The sequence below is a fragment of the Ictalurus furcatus genome, chromosome 15 (genome assembly GCF_023375685.1).
Source record: "Ictalurus furcatus strain D&B chromosome 15, Billie_1.0, whole genome shotgun sequence".
NCBI classification, from domain to species: domain Eukaryota; kingdom Metazoa; phylum Chordata; class Actinopteri; order Siluriformes; family Ictaluridae; genus Ictalurus; species Ictalurus furcatus.
The window spans coordinates 22,828,044-22,844,674 of NC_071269.1; the positions used below are offsets into that span (position 1 = coordinate 22,828,044).

The 16,631-nt window shown below is 41.0% G+C and overlaps 1 protein-coding gene across 1 annotated transcript; it reads right to left on the minus strand.

The window, feature by feature from the left end:
* Window positions 1-373: 373 nt before the first annotated feature.
* On the minus strand, window positions 374-16,055 carry si:ch211-225h24.2 (uncharacterized protein LOC564539 homolog). The gene is made up of 4 exons (XM_053643035.1): window positions 15,421-16,055; window positions 8,655-8,702; window positions 4,963-5,078; window positions 374-3,053 (listed from the first exon to the last, which is right to left on the minus strand). Exons 1-4 carry the CDS (start codon window positions 15,511-15,513, stop codon window positions 2,609-2,611), a joined length of 702 nt encoding a protein of 233 aa, XP_053499010.1. The 5' UTR covers window positions 15,514-16,055; the 3' UTR covers window positions 374-2,608.
* Between the last annotated feature and the right edge of the window lie 576 nt (window positions 16,056-16,631).

Below are 16,631 nucleotides of genomic sequence, written 5' to 3' on the forward strand. Positions count from 1 at the left end.
AGAGTTGACTCGTTCAGCTCCCAAGTGACTCATCTCACCAGTAAGAATCGACTCGCTTTGGTTCCCAAGCGGCTCATTGCAATTTTTTTTTTTTTTACTAAACCGGACACCTGCTTATGACTCGAGAGTTGAATCGTACTGGTGAGTCGGCTCATTCGGCACAGCACAGTAATAAGAGCCAAACGATCTGATGCACTGAAGAGCTACAACTCCGAACACAATTCAGCACAGTGTGGAGTCATTCCTCCCATTGTTTGGGTTCGATTCTGTTGGTGTAGGAGTCACTAAAACTGTTTAATCCTGTTGGGTTTGTTACATGGTTCCACTTTCCATTTACAGGTCCATTCATGAACTAAATCACAGTAAGCACGACTGTCAGAAGATGCTTTATTTGGAATCAAAAGTCTGGTGATAAAAACCAAATGATACAAGCAGAATTTAGACATTTCCAGCAAACGGAAGAAAAAAAAACAAAACAAACAAATCGAATAAAATCCATGTATAATTTAAAAGAATACTCGAAAAGAACTGACATTATGCACTAGTATACATAAACCTATTAACATCAGTAGAATTTGTCAAGCATGATTGTCTTTGTTAAATGTATGTCCACTCGGTGATGGTTTGGCAGATATGGATTAGTTATGATGAGCATCAATGTAGAGGTTCCACTGTAACGGAATAAAGTCTGATCGTGGCGAATTAGCAAAACAGATCAGCATTGACATTAGAAGGGGAAAGCGTGTTAGAATGAGATCAGTGGAAGTACTGAGAATCCCTGATGTGTGCTACATCGTTATTGAGACCTGAATCTTGAAAGTTCAGTGTAAAATCAACTGAGAGTTTCAGCTGATTTTGTGTGACCTTCCATGACTCATCAGCAGCGAATGCGTGTTGGCTGATCGACTATATTTGGAGTAGGTCAATTTGATATTTGGTTCGAATTTTTCTTGAACTCCTTCGGTGTAATTATAAGACGAAGCAGGAAATTCAGCATCGGTAGCTGTACAGTAGTTTCACTCATTTTTTAATTTTTTAATTTTTTTTTTAAGGCTCAAAAAGAGGAAGGGAATGGATGTCTCACAGCAGTAGAGCTTTCATACAGCAGTGACGAAACGTACCTCGTGAGAACGTCCTACAGATGCCTTTAGGGCCGAGATACAACTGCAGACCTGCAAACCCTGAAGAGGAATAACGCGTAGTCCCGCGAATCGCTCGTCTAAGTAACTGGAACGCGTGTTGTTGCAGGGTTTTATGGTAACCACCACGTGCACTAGTCATTAGAAACGTTTACATAAAGGATTTCATAAGATTTCATAAACTTTCCTGTCTCTAACATCTAAACTAAAACAGTCCAGCTCCCCCCCACCCCACCAAGCACCTCATGGTTAACGTAAAACCCTGTATACATGTGCACTCCAGTTTCTATAGTCGCACTTCGAATACTGAGAATCTTTGGCAGAAAATATTCGCTATATTTACCTGATGTTAACTCGATCCTTGTCTAAAACGTGTCCGCCAAGTCAAACGTACGTCGATGGATTTGATTTCACGTTAAACATTTGACTTTGAATCAAGTCAACAGATTACTAATGTAACATGGAGGTAGGATGGGGAGGTGGGAGGGGCTTCCAGGTGTTTGAGTGTGTGGGGGGAGGGATGGGGTAGTTAATATCAGAGACTTAAAAAAACAAAACAAAAAAACAACACCTACACAATTGAACCATTCCAGATTCACAAGTCGATTCTGGTGGCTCGACTCGACACCGTACTCCGATGTTGAAATATGAAGTTGCGACACGAAAAGGTTGGCAGGTCTGCATCTGCACCGCCTCGTATTAAACGCTCCGAACGCCCGAGTTGCGTGATTGTACGCACAGCATGAAGAGTTTTCGAACGAGACTCGTTTCCCGTGACGGTTCGTAAAACAAAAGCATTAGTGAAGGTTACAGTACTGTGTGGTGTTCACAGTCAGGTGGTATAAGGCATCGTTTAGAAGATTTCCAACACTTTCTCCGCGTCATCCGTCCTAATCGTATCGTCCCGATTCGTTTTAGAGCTTATAAGGCACGGTAGTCTCTTACGTCGCCCCGCCCCCCCCCCGTCTGTGGCTTTGAGCAGCGCGGTCGAACGAGGCGTCCGAGCAATTGGTCAAAAACGATTAAAGATTTAAGGCTGATTGCAATGAATGATTATTACTACGATTAAATATCAAACTGTTTTGGTGTAACGTTAACAAGCATTTCAGTGCCGCAGTCTTGCGCCACTGGTCAAAAAAGGCAGCAGATATGGTGAAGTCCGTCCATAGAACTCAGTGCGTCCTTCAAAGGAAACTGATTTAAATCATAATTTTTTTTTAATTTTTTTTTTTTTAAATGGCCATTTCTGGTTTAAAAAGCCACAGGATCTTAGCGGATGAGGGTCCTCTGTGGTTTTAGACCTTCAAAATAAATGTCATCGAGTCAACACTCAAAAGGGCACGTCCTCATTCTGTTCACCAGCTCCCTATGTCGATTTTTGCTTCTGTGCATGCTATCCAATCCGAGTTACATTTCCATGCGCTTGAGTGTTCGGCGTCAAACGAGCTCTATAAGGAGCTTTGGATTTTTCACTTAAGCCCCTCCCACGCACTCTCTGATTGGCTGCCGGGGCTGCGACGTCGCACGGCCGCGAGTTTATCTCGAGCACGTGCGGCCCACTGCGAGGGTCCTGCGGCTTGGGGCTCGCTCAGACTGGCGTAGCGTGAAGAGTCTTCCTCGGAGCCGATGCCCGTCCAGGACGGCAGGGTCAGAGAGCCAGGCAGAGAGAGCGAGAGCCCGGTAGAGAGCGGAGACGAGTCGCTCTTCTTCCCCTCAACGTCGCTTCTCTTCCCCTCCGCTTCCTCGCTCAGCTGCGGCGGCTCCCAGCCCTCCATCCTGTCCATCTTCCTGTTCGGAGTGATCTGACGCATGGTCATGGTGATGCTGTCCCAAAGGCAGTGGACACGGTCTTTCTCCGGGTGCGCTTTACCCTTCTCCTTCTCCTTCTCCTCCTCCAGGTTCTTCTTAGTAGACCTGAGAGAAAAATAAACAATTATATGCTTTCAGATGAAACTGTTGTCGTGGAGGAAAAAAAAAAAATAAAAAACTCCCCACATCGATTATATTACCGTCAGTGGTGCTTGAGCAGTCATTCCATAACCCTAATAAATATTATGAAGTATGCATGTGTATAAATATAATTAGTTATACAATATACTGATACATTTTAAAAGGTACAATAGTAGATTTTTAACAAAAAACTCTTACTGGTACAAATAACCTGGAAAATATGTCAAACATCATAAAAAAATTTTAAAACTCTTTTAAATGAAGCCAACAATGAAATTAGCACAAGTCTCCACAAGTCTCTTTTTGTCCTGTTTACATGGCTGTCGTTAGTATTTCCGTAGACACGCCCCGACAACCCTTCACTCCGCCCCCATGTCAGTCTGTTGGCGGAATCTGGAAAGTACCAAGCACAGCCAGATACTTTCCCAAAAACGTAATGATAAGAAACAGAGTGAAACTAGAATAAATATTGGCAGTGCAAGAAACATATTAAAGTGGAAACGTGTCTAATTTTGTTTTAAATGTCTCATACGATAGATTTACGTGCATCCGAGGTCAAAAAACACTTTACCGTGCTCATAATTTAAACTGCAGCGTTACCTTTTCCCCCCCAGTGTCATAAACGACTCGTTCAATGATTCGTTCTAAACTCCTCCTTTCAGAGAGCATACTCTGCTCTGATTGGTCAGATGGCGCAGTCGGTCATGATTAGTCTAGCGCAGTCAGTGCGTGTCGAAAAGGAAACGCCCACCACCGTAACGAGTTTCAGCGAGCGGCCGATGAAGACCAGAGGTGGGAATTTGTGTTCCAAACCTACGTAGGTTAGTACAGGAAGTAAAGTCTGGAATCACTAACGACTCGATTCGGCTGTTCAGAATCGATTCCTTCTTTTTGAATCGATAACTCCGTTCGTCGTGCGCTTTGATCTTTTGAAACTTTCCAGACGTTTTTACATTCACAAACAGCTCTATAACACGCTACGTGAACGGTAATATCTGAAAAACCATAATAGGTGCGCTTTAACGGTGAAGGGGTGAAATTAATTTGATTGGTTCCTGATTTTTCACACCTGCTATAAAATAAATAAATAAATAAATAAAATGAGCTGAGCATGACTAAGTAAAAAAAATTGTAATAAATAAATGTCATGCACAGTGCTGAAGTTCTTTGTACTTTAAGACAAATACACAACATTTGCTAATATAATACGTCACAATAAAATGCTTTCGTGGAAACAAAAAGGATTTCTGTGAAAGATTAGAGTAGCGTTATGTTAAAACATGGGTGTATTTTCTTTTCAGCAACATGAAATGAACCAACATGACACTTAAAAATCACTTAAAGCCCAAACTCCATCTGAATCGATAACCTCAACGAATGATTACAGTTGTTCTACGCCAGATGTGCCTGACATTTTTACCCTGATCCTAGGACAGGTATGATAGTTTATTGTCTGTTGCTCTACTGTAGACAGGAAGCTGAGGTTTAAGGCACAAATAGTTTCCCCAGCTTTGGAAGGAAGGACACGGCGTAAGACACAGGGTGGGGTTTCCATTTGTAGCGCATGAGTGCGATGTTTCGATTCCTCCATTATGTTAATGCTTCAGGGTGTTATTTACTCAGCACTTAACTCTGTAAAGGCATTCTGTCTACATTTTAGATCCAGCCACACTTTCAACATCCAGCAGTTTGATGATCAAAAGGCTGAGAAAATGTGCCCGAGTCTTGTTTGTTGCTTGCTTCCTAACTCCTTAATGGCTTCATTCGGTCAGTTCAGGATTCAGGCGAAATCTCAGGATTTCTTGGGACACTTGTAACGCAGCATTTGTTCTGCGCTAGGAGGAACGATACGCGGAACGGTGAATCAGCTTACCCTTTCCTGTGCGAGACGGCGACTCCTGTAAGCAGGAAGTGCTCGTCATCTTGTGAAGGAAACAGCTTCTTGTCTCCTTTGTCCTTCTTAGGTTTCACCTTCTTGATCTTGGAGTCCTGTGGGAGATGATGGGGACAAACATCAGGCAACAGCAGCACTGACGGTAGTGTCGCTGTCAAATCACAGGTTTATATTAATGCGCTTACTCCAATATATCAATGTTTGGTAACAGGGATTTCTATAGTGGATGTTCCACATAAACAGACTTTTTTAAAAAAATATTATATATATATATATATATATATATATATATATATATATATATATATTATATATATATATATATATATATATATATATATATTATATATATATATATATATATATATTATATATATATATATATATATATATATATATATATATATATATATATATATATATATATATATATATATATATATATATAAAAAGTGTAAGCATAAATATGGTGAAGTTTTCTGTATAAAAAGTTGATATTATATATGACCAGTTTGATGTTAATGATGAAGTAGAATGCTTTTGTTTGTGGTGAGTGAGTGTGAGACTAACACGAGGTTTTTTTTTTGTTTTTTTTTTAGAATTCAGTATAATGTTAATATGAATTAATAACATTCAATAAGTTAATAATCTTACTTTAATCTTCAGAATTGAGTTCGTGTGTTCATGTTAATTAGAGTTATGTGTGTTCTGTTTATGAGACCAGTTACTGTGAAACAACTTGTTGAAATGGAGAGAATAAAGTTTTTATTTGCGTTTCCTTCAGAATTGTGGAATGAATCGTTATTCATTTAAGAGACGGTATAAAAGGCAGAACGATCGGTGTCGTCCGATATCACTCTGAATAATCGCTCATCGGTATCGGCCGAGAAATTTAGTATCGTCGCATCTCTCGTTTAAACCAATTCGAAAAGTATGAAGTATCATTCTTTCATTAAGTAAAAAATGTAAACGTCGGGAGCTTGCTGTGGTATAAGATGAACACTTGCTGTGGGACGTGCCGTTGGAGGAAAAGAATCAACTTTGGGGTGGGAACGGTGACGTCACGTCACATTTCTGTACCCTTCCTACACTTTTAGTATGTTTATTACATGTGTTCTTTATTTCTTATGCCTTTTTTTTTCTTATTGTAAATGACAATGAATCTGTTGAAGTTGCTACATAAATAAAAATTTATTATTAATACATCATTTAGGTATATCGGCCCTAAATGAACTCACTTGATTCATTAAGACGATTCATTAAGTCTGTAATCTTGGAGTCTGTTATACAGTCTGTGGTCGAGGGGTATTTGGCCGGCGTACGCATTCCTGCTCATGCCCTCCTGCTTAAGTTCGTCAGAAGCTTGGGATTTTAAATACCAGGCCGGCTTTACGGCTTATGGGGGTGAAAAACATTTGGCACGTTTTACCTCTCCTCCTCCTGATTTCATCAAGCCCCTCAGAAGTACATTTTCCACACTAAAATGCTCGAAGAAATCAAATCCGATGCTTTTGTGCAGACTCGGTGACCTGGAAACGACGCCAACCCGTGTATAGCTCATACATATACAGTCAAAAGGACTATACGTGGAAGGACTATACTGACCAATAGGTCTGGGCAGAACAGTAATCTCTCACGGTTACAAGAAAGTTTGTATTCATGAAAATTGGTGTTTATTGTTTTCTGTGAATATCTCTGTGTGAAACTCGGTGTGCTGCCGTCTTGAACCAGGTCTCCCTGGAAGAAGACATTGTGATATCTCAATGGGAACTTCCTGGTTAAATAAAGGATAAATAAATAAATAGCCATTTTTATTGGCATAGACATGAGTCAAAACTGTTTCCACGTCTGTCTTTCAGCTTTTACCCTGATGTCGTATTTAAACACGGACGACTTCTTCAGAGCCGAAACAGACAGTGGCATTACGCCATCATAATTAAATCTGCATACTGATCATTTGCATAATGAATATTCGTAGACACAGACCGTATTTAAATATAGCTAAACAGAACTACCGTTTTGCCAGCACCCAGGAAGTAGTAAACCTCAGATAAATCAAATACTGTAACACAAAATGTAAATGCCTTCAAGTGCTGAGACTCCCTACTCAAACATTGTACACTCCTGTGCAAAAAAAAAAAGGTCTAACACGATGTTAAGGGTCTTAACAAATCAACTGCGTATATGGGATAGCTTCGCCCTTGATTTCTCGACATGTTTAAGCCTTGTGGGTAAATCTGCAGACAGTTTTATTTTATTTTATTTTATTTGAACTGTATTTTGTACACCCATACATGTGTTAGTCTGGATTTCACATCAAACATTTGAATCATTATCATGATTTTATCTTTGTGTTGTACAATAGAAGTGACTATAGAAGTGAATTTCCTGGTTTCTCGCTCCCCACCCTAACCTAAAGGGCAAAAACCTAAAGGAGCAGTTTGGCAAAGTGTAGTTACAATTTAAAACACTAACTTTTATTTATTTATTTATTTTCCATTTTTCACCAAGCTCTTAAATTAGCCCTAAAATTACTTACACTAATTTATTATTTAAAATTTCACTTTATTTTATCCTCTTTTACTCTTTTTTTTTTTTTAATTATTATTATTGTGCAAAATTTGGTTTCAAAAACTCCTATATAAATAAAAAGGTTTACTTACTCACTTGCACTAATTGAAAATAAATAAATAAATAAAGCTATATATCCCTTAGAGTTATAGATCTTAGAAGACAAAGTGGGTTAGAGCTCTGACGTGATCTCCACAGCTGCATACTCTGACGGCATAATTAACTGAATTTACATTTAATCGTGTTCATATTTAATTAAACGATTAACACGGCTGGTTTCAATTATCCCGGGACATTCGAAGGAAACCACGAATGCAGGGTAAGGTGCGATATAAAAAACGGCGTTTAATCGGTTAATTAACGAGCCCACTGTTTTGTCCTAAATGAAAAGAATAACTGCGATAAACTGTCGTGAGTAGCGCTGTTTAGTTTGATCGTGCGGAACCTTTTTGTGAGAACCTGCAGTGCCTGTGAAAGCAGACACAACACATGCCTGTTGCTATTCCCAGAACTGTTTTGCTTTGGTCCAGCCTGTGAAAGAATGCGTCCTGCAGATTACAGCGGACACACTCACTCGCTCACACTCGCTCACACACACACACACACACACACACCAGACGAGTCAAATCACACAAACATCCTCTTTCACGAAACAGGGCCAAACCGCCTGAAGACGAGTCTCATTCATCTGAAACTGTTGACCTAGATGTGGAAATATCCCGCACTCCGGGTGTCCACCTCCAGCCTTACGTTAGATCATACGACGCAGACTTTCCTTCAGGAACACGGCGGTTTGTGAGTGCGTGTTCATATCAGACATTACCGTGAGTGGCACGTGCGTCCTTATTAGGAAAGAGCAGCGTGGTGCTCGGGTCATGGGTTAAACCGAGATATTCAACCAACCACAGACTTCTCCTGGAGACTGTTGGCAAACTCACAAGAGTATCATATTTACGTGCCACTAACGAACATTTAAAAACAAAAAAAATTCACAAACACATTTTTGTAACCCACTGAGACCATGTTATCAGGACAGAACCTTTAGCTATTGTACACGCACTAGGTCTATAAGTAGTGTGTGCATGAGCGTGTGTGTGTACCTTAGTTGAGGGGCCCAGCACTTCCTCTGTTCCTTCGGATTCTTTATCCTGAAAAGCAGAAGCCGGTGAATAACACAATAAGGAAACTCGCTCACACACACACAGTTCTGCTAATGGGGAGATATATTTTTAGTCGGGGTAATGTAAACAGAGACGTGTGGTGTAAAGGAGGGGAGCTATCAACACGCACAGATTGTTCAGTGCCAGACTTCACTAAAGTATTTGAGAATTCGCTACAGTGAACAGATGTGTTATTTCCGAGGTCAGGCTGCAGAAGGATCCATTACGATAAAACTCCGTTAACAATGACCCACTGAAGCAGGCAAAGACCATGTATACACTGACCTTTGACTGTGGGATCAGTAATGATGACTCTAGCGAAGGGTCCGGTATGAATTTACTTCCTTCCTGCCTCAAAACCTAGAGGTCAGAGGGCACTCCACGGGTGTGTATGTGTGGATGTGAATTAAAGCTTTGTCGTTAGCAAACAAGGAAGTAGGTGCGAATTACAGGGTCACACCCTAAACATGACCGTTTTTAATTCTCGTAAACGACAGCAATCGGTTTATTTAGCATGCTTTTTATCCGTTTATAGGTGCGTTTACTGCTGTGGAACGTCTGCAAGACACGTTAGTTCTGGTTTTCACTTCCGTTAACTAATTAGTTCGTACTTGTCACGTACAGAAAGAGGTGGGATTTCAGCTTTGGCATTTTGTGTGTTTTATAGTTACGTCATGTTGCGTAACTTCTGCGAAACGATGGGGTGCCAACCCAATCCCTCCCCCCCACACACACACACACACACACACAAAATAAACAATTTGGGCACACCAACCAATTTGGACTGGGGGAAGAAACCTGAGTAAGTGGAGGAAACCCCAAAGCACATGCAAACTCTACGCATGCAGGGCAGAGGCAGGATTCGAGTCCCCGACCACGGAGGTGCGAGGAAAAACGTGCTAACCACCAAGCCACCGTGCTCCCTTTCTAAATAACGCTGATCAAATAAATCAATACAGTCCTCTTATATTTTCAGTTCGAAAGAGTGAGAGATTTTCCTGCTTTCCTAGCAAGGAAGCCTGGCCCAATCCCAAAAAGACTGTTCAGTAGTTGATCAGTAAAAGTACGGGATACTTAAAATATTTTGCCCTCTGAACTCTGCTGTGCTTCATCATGGTGGTGGGAGCAGATCAGGGAGTTTCCCAGCCTTCCTGCGAGTTAGGGAGCTTGAGACTGACTCACATGAGTGTCCTTTCTACTCATGATTTGTGATGGAAATGTCGACATAAGTGGGACCGTTTTAATAGCGTGACGTTCGAGTCCACGGGCATCCCCGCCGCTCCAAATTACACGTGATCTCGGATTGGGGCGAGCGTTCCTCCTTCCTCCGATGTTGACCGTGGCATTACACCATGCACGCCATGTTTAAGCAGTTAAACCATTTCAGCCCTGAAGGCAAACTAATTCCATTCTGGACGGAGGAAATGGTACGAAGGGGATATTTTCTCGTTCGGTGAAATACAATATGAAACTCTAGTGCTGATCGAGATGAGGCGTAGGGAAGATCGTGTCCAGGATGGAGGTGTGCACTTTCTATTACTGCACCATCACGGAGCTGGATGAATCATCGTCCTGTCCTGCACCAAACGCACACTATATCCACTGGCTTAATGTGCTCTTTATAGGCTGCTGGAACGTTTACATAGATAGATGTAAAAAAATAAATTAATTAAAAAATTTAAAAAAAATACAGCAAGTCATCAGCATCTTCCACGTCATGGCTAAAGAGGAAATACGACATACTGTACCTTTAAGAATGCTCCGTACCGTGCCTTTAGCATAAATATTATTAAATATTGTATATGTCCAAAGGCAAATGATATCTGGGGATACTTTGATGACCTGACCTTAATCAAGTCAATCAAATGGTATCAGAAAACGAAACCATGTGATTGGTCGTCAAAGCCTGTTCGCAAAACCCAAAGCACTGGATCATTCCTTTTATCCCTGTTCTTCTACAATACTAGGATTTAGAAGCACAGGGTTAAAGGAGAGCTTCCTTAATTTGCTTATCAGCAACATACTATCTCTTTGCTAGTCTGCAGACACACACCATCACAAAGAAGGATAAGGAATTTGCTGAGGTAAAAAAAAACAAAAAAAAACCCACGTATACACTTTCTGCCCTAATGAATATAGAACCAGGATCCTGTAGGAAATGATACTGCAGCTAAAGGTTCAGATTTCAGTAAAGTTCACTCTGATTACTGAAAGAAAAAGAAAAAAAAAAAAAAAAAAAGACCAGCAGGTCTAGTAATCTTAGTGTTATGTAACTTGGTTATGAAATGGAACCGCTCATGTGGCTTTCGGGTCTTTATTTTAGACATGGACGTGGGAGCTGCAGCCTGCTCTCTGTCACAGCTGTGTCTCGTAGCTGTTTACAGAGCAGGGCATGCTGGAAAGAACGAGACCGTAGAGCATGCTGCGTGAACCGGGCTGAACCTCAGCACTGTAGGGGCTCACACTCCTACTGGTCCCCCAAATCCACTCCAAAAACCAACGTGTGAAAGTGGGAGATTTCCGAACAAACTAGAAACAAAGGGGAAGTGTTGAGCGTATGCAGCGCTGCTCTCAACCCTCACTCTTTCTGGTAGAGCTTACAGAGCTGAGCAGAAAGTTAAGACACGTCAGAACTTGGAAAAGAGCCTAGGATATGTCTTTAGAGCAGTGGTCACCAACCCTCTTCCTTGAGATCTACCTTCCTGGAGGTTTCATACCTCGAGGAAACCTCAAACTCGAACACCTGTTTTAGTTGATCAAGAACTTCTTAAGGCAATGATTGGATGGTCAGGTGGGCACCATTATGGTCTTCAGGAAGGCAGGAGCAGGGCAGGAGCAGGGTTGGTGACCACTGCTTAGAGTTATTCCAGGGTTTCAGCATTGAAAGTGTAGTTATTAAAGGGAAAAAAATCCTCCCTGAAGGACCTGTGTATTAATCTCTATAACCAACATGTGATCTTCAGTGGTGTTTAAGATTTACTTTATAATGAAATTCTGAGTACGCTTTTTTGGTTTAAAAAGTTCATTCATCGGCTACTTGGTCTATCTTTGGTTTCCTACACTACCCACAATGCTCTTCAGCTTCCTGACAGTTTAAAACTATTCTCTGATCAAACACCATTATACAAAACGTAGTTCCGGTTCGGTCGGGTGATCTGATCGGTCGAGCGGTGTAACCACACTGGGACGTTTCACTGTTTGTGTTTGCCACATACAATTCCCAGTTCGAAACGGTTACTAGAGTAGTGTTAGCAACATCATCAGCAGACGTGTGAAAAAATAAGTACACCCCATGGAATTTGTTGGCTTTTTTGACATATTTGGACAAGCAAACAGTTTATCCTCTTGAAACAGTGCCTATTAATAAAGTTGCTACACTATCAAATAACACAGATCCGCCACATGGAAAAAGTAAGTACACCCCGATATTTCTCAAACCTTCAAATACATAAAATTAGAATCAGGTGTTCAAGATCGGGTGCCAGTGATTAGAACCTGCTTAGGGAGTGCAGGTGGAACTGGTCTTATTTATACCCCTCTCATATCTAGTGTCTAGTGTTCCCTTTGTTATTGAGGTGTGTGGCGTCATCATGGCAAGATCTAAAGAGTTCTGTAAGGCCTTCAGAAAAAAGGTTGTGGATGCCTAGGAGTATGGCAAAGGATTTAAAAAGATCTCCAAATTATTTGAAATGCATCATTCCACTGTAAGGAAAATCTACAAGTGACGCAGATTTCAAACGACTGCCAGTTTGTCCAGGTCTGGCCGTCTGTGTTTGGCAACAGTAACAGCAGACATGTTTGACACAGACCAAAGACAGCTTTTAAGGAGAAACACCTCATACCAACTGTGAAGCACGGTGGTGGAAAGTTATGGTTTGGGGTTGTTCACTGCCTCAAGGACTGGACAGTTTTCACTCATTGATTCAAATATGAAATCATCATATCAAAGAGTGCTTGAAGATAACGTGAGGCCATCCGTCCGATAGTTGAAGCTGAACCCGAAAGTGGACCTTTCAACAGGATAATGATCCTAAGCACACTAGCAAATCCACCAAGGAATGGCTCAAAAAGAAGAAACGGAAGGTTATGGAATGGCGTAGTCAAAGCCCGGATTTGAATCCCATTGAAATGTTGTAGGGGGATTTGCACATGCACATTTGTACATGCAAGAAAATCCTTCAAACATCTTGCAACTGAAAGAATATTGCATGGAAGAGTGGTCAAAAAATTCCAACAAGCCTGGTGGACGATTATGCAAAACGCCTACAAGACGTTATTTCTGCTAAAAGGGGCAATACTAGCTTCTGAGGCCAAGGGTGTACTTACTTTTTCCACAAAAGAATATAACATCGATTGATATTTCTGTTGGATAAACATGAAAGCTCATCAAAGCAGATGGAAAGGAACAATGGAAGACAATTTCACGGGAAGCACCTTTAATGGGAATGTACGAATCAATGTGAGCTAGTTAGCCAACTAGTGGATGGGCTATAAAGGCAGTGTAGCTTCTTTCGTATCCATTTCCTTTAGCGGAGCAAAAGCAAACAAAGCATTTGCTCATATTGTGTCCAAAATGTCAGCTACTCTATAATTAATGTCTTCTTTATTGAACTGTTGTATAAAAGCAATATGGCACCCGCAATCATTATTTCTTGTATCGCACTATTGCTCATGCAATACTGCTTAAAGGGATAGTTCACCCAAAAACCGACTCATCAATTAATCCCGTCGATCTGTTTTGTGTGTGCAAAAAAAACTAAAAGTAAGTCTTTATTCACTAAATATTTTCACTTCCGCATAAATCTCCGACCCACGTTCAAAAGAGAACCACGACGCATGCGTGTTGACAAAAAAAAAAAAATGCAAGTCCTCCTCTATGTCAAAATCTGCAGACATCTTGGTTATGAAGATTGTTCTATGTGACTCAGCTTGTGTACAGCATCCATCTTCCTTTACCTCTGCTGTAAACAATGCAGTGCTTCCGGATCCCGTATCGCGGGAACATCCGCTCATAAAGGATTTCGACATACAGGAGGACTTGCATTTTTCTCTCCGCTCTCTCGTCAACACAACACGCATGCGTCGTGGTTCTCTCCGTAACGTGCGCCGGAAAATTTCCCGGAAGTGAAGATATTTTGTGAATAAAGACTTCATTTTAGGGGTATCTTTGTGCGCTTTTGCGCTCACACAGCATCCGTATCGCTTCATAAAATTGGGATTGAACCACTGGAGTCACATGGATTACTTTTACGATACCTTTATGAACTTATTGGAGCTTGAAAGTTTTGGTTACTTGACTGTAAATGGAGGAACAGAAATCGCCCAGGTTTCCATTAAAAACGTCTTCATTTCTGTTCCGAAGATGAACGAAAGTCTTATGGGTTTAGAACGACATGAGGATGAGTAATCGATGACAGAATTTTCATTTTTGGGTGAACTAGCCCTTTAATTCTAAGTGTGCAAGCAATGCCACATCTCACCCCAACCCCCAACCTTGAGGTCAGCACAAATTAGCTTGGTCTGATCAGCTACCAGCTGCCAAAACACAAACTAATCTAGTTTAACTGGCAGATCATCTTTGCCAGCTGGGTTACAAGTTATTTTCTAATTAAAAGTTATTATCTTCTAATTGACTTTACTCTTTTATGTTTTTTTTTTTTAAATAAATCACATCTCTGATCTAGCATTAGCACCAACTAACAAATTAGCACTGGAATCGCATTAATAAGCACATCAAATATTTTAATACAAACATATATAATATAGTAGTGTTTCATAGTGGAGTTTTTCATTAATCGTGACCAATCACATGTGGTACCATAAGTCGTATAAAACCCTGAAATATTTGGGACAATTCAGTGCGAGATATTTGAGGTTTCCTAACATTCAAATCATTCAAAAGAAACAAGCAGGTTAACGAAAATAACGTACAGACATTTCCAGTTTTAATATCTGTTTTAAGGTTTGTATAATGGTGGCTCAGTGGTTCAGGGTTTTGTCGCTACCGACTAAAAGGTTGTGAGTTTAACCCCGTAACCGCTCAACTGTATCCTGTCTCATTTGTATGTTGACTTAGATACACATCTCAGGCAAATGAATAAATGTAAATGCATCACAGTTCAATGGCACTCCTGCCACAGAGGAGCATTTACACATACACCTAAAGTAGCTCCAGAAAGCCTGGTTTAATCCATTCAAAGTCTAAATTTGACAGCATTTAATCCTCAGAAAGAGGCTAGGGAGATTTCCCAGAGGTCTCCTGGATACAGAAATGGCAGGCATGTTTCCACCTGCGTGAGAACCTGAACCATCATTTTGTGGTACTTATTCACACAATACAGAACTAGCAATGGAGCTAACTAGAGCTCTGAAACGCCGGCGTTGCCAGGGGGCGTGGTCATACGGCTACATGATCCTAGCAACGACCCTCGCGCGATTAGATCAAACGAATGCTGGATACGTCGGCTAGTAGATACATAGTACATAGTAGAGAACGAGTAAAGCCCTATAACCGAATTCGTAGTTCGCCGGTTAGTTTGTAATAATGTAAAAAGTGATAACATTTACTTACATACGTCTTTTAAAATAAATAAATAAATAAATAAACGGGAAAACGCCAAGTTTAAATCGGCGCTCGCGCATGATACTCACGAGCCGGTCGCTAAATACATGTCTTTTGTTTGATCCACTCCATCCGCGAGCTCACCTTATCCGCGCGCTCCCGATGCCAGGGCGCGTCCTCCTCTCCTTCGGACGTTTCATCGTCCACCAAAACTTCGCTTTTGCTTCTTTTAAACATCTCGAACGCTCCACGCAGGAGATAAAGGAAGAGAGAGAGAGAGACAGAGAGAGGTGTGGGGGAGGGATTCAAAGGCACAAGGTTTGCAGTCACACTTCTTAGCCCGGGGGAAGAAAGCAAACTGATTTGAGGAGAGATCACAGAGAGGCACCGGTTCAAACCCTGAAGACTTCAAATAGAACAAAGCCGAGCTGTGAGCGTTCTTTCTCTCTCTCTCTCTTTTCTGTCTTTCTCCCTGTCTGTCTTTTTCCGTGTGCTCGGGAGTGGCTGTGTAGGACTGTGCTCTCTCTATTCAGCTTATCCCGCTGTCTTGCGCCTCCTCTGAGTGGACTGGAGCACCTGAAGCGCCCCCACACAAACCCCTGCTCCGCCCACCGGCCCCCTCACACAAACCCCTGCTCCGCCCACCGGCCCCCTGACATCAGACTGCCAGACTGCGGTCCATCGCGCGCACTTGTGCTCTATCTAGGGCACTTAGCTCCTGTATAAACACACAATCCTCCATCCGCCATTATCAGTCTTTCCAAAACCGTTAGGAGGAACATTCCACTAATAGAGTACCTTATTTTTGTCCCAACAGACATTTTCAAAGCATACACGCACATAATCTACAACAACAACAACAACAACAACAACAATAATAATAATAATAATAATAATAATAATAGTTGTATAAAATGAATATGTTCTATTACAGAATCCAAATGAAATTACAAAAAAGGTGGTTTAAATTTAGCTGTTTTTTAAAATATATATACATATACCAATAACCTCAGCCCTGCTGAAAAATCAAAACCCTCATAGAATATGTATTGGTTTTAATGGTTATAATGGCAATTGTATTGGTTTTAATGGTTATAATAGCAATTGTATTGGTTTTAATGGAAACTGTAATGGTCCCTGTGTAATGGTCTTTACTGGTAATCTATTGGTGGCATGTTGTGCCTAGTGGAGACCATTAAGGACCAATAATGGTAATGGTTTTAATGGTTAAAAGCTGATGTATTGTAATGGTATTTGTAGTGGGAACCATTAGAATTTCTGTCATGGGTTCTATTTTTTTCTGGTTTTAAAAAAACAAAACAATAACCTCAGCCCTGCTGTAAAACCAAAACCCT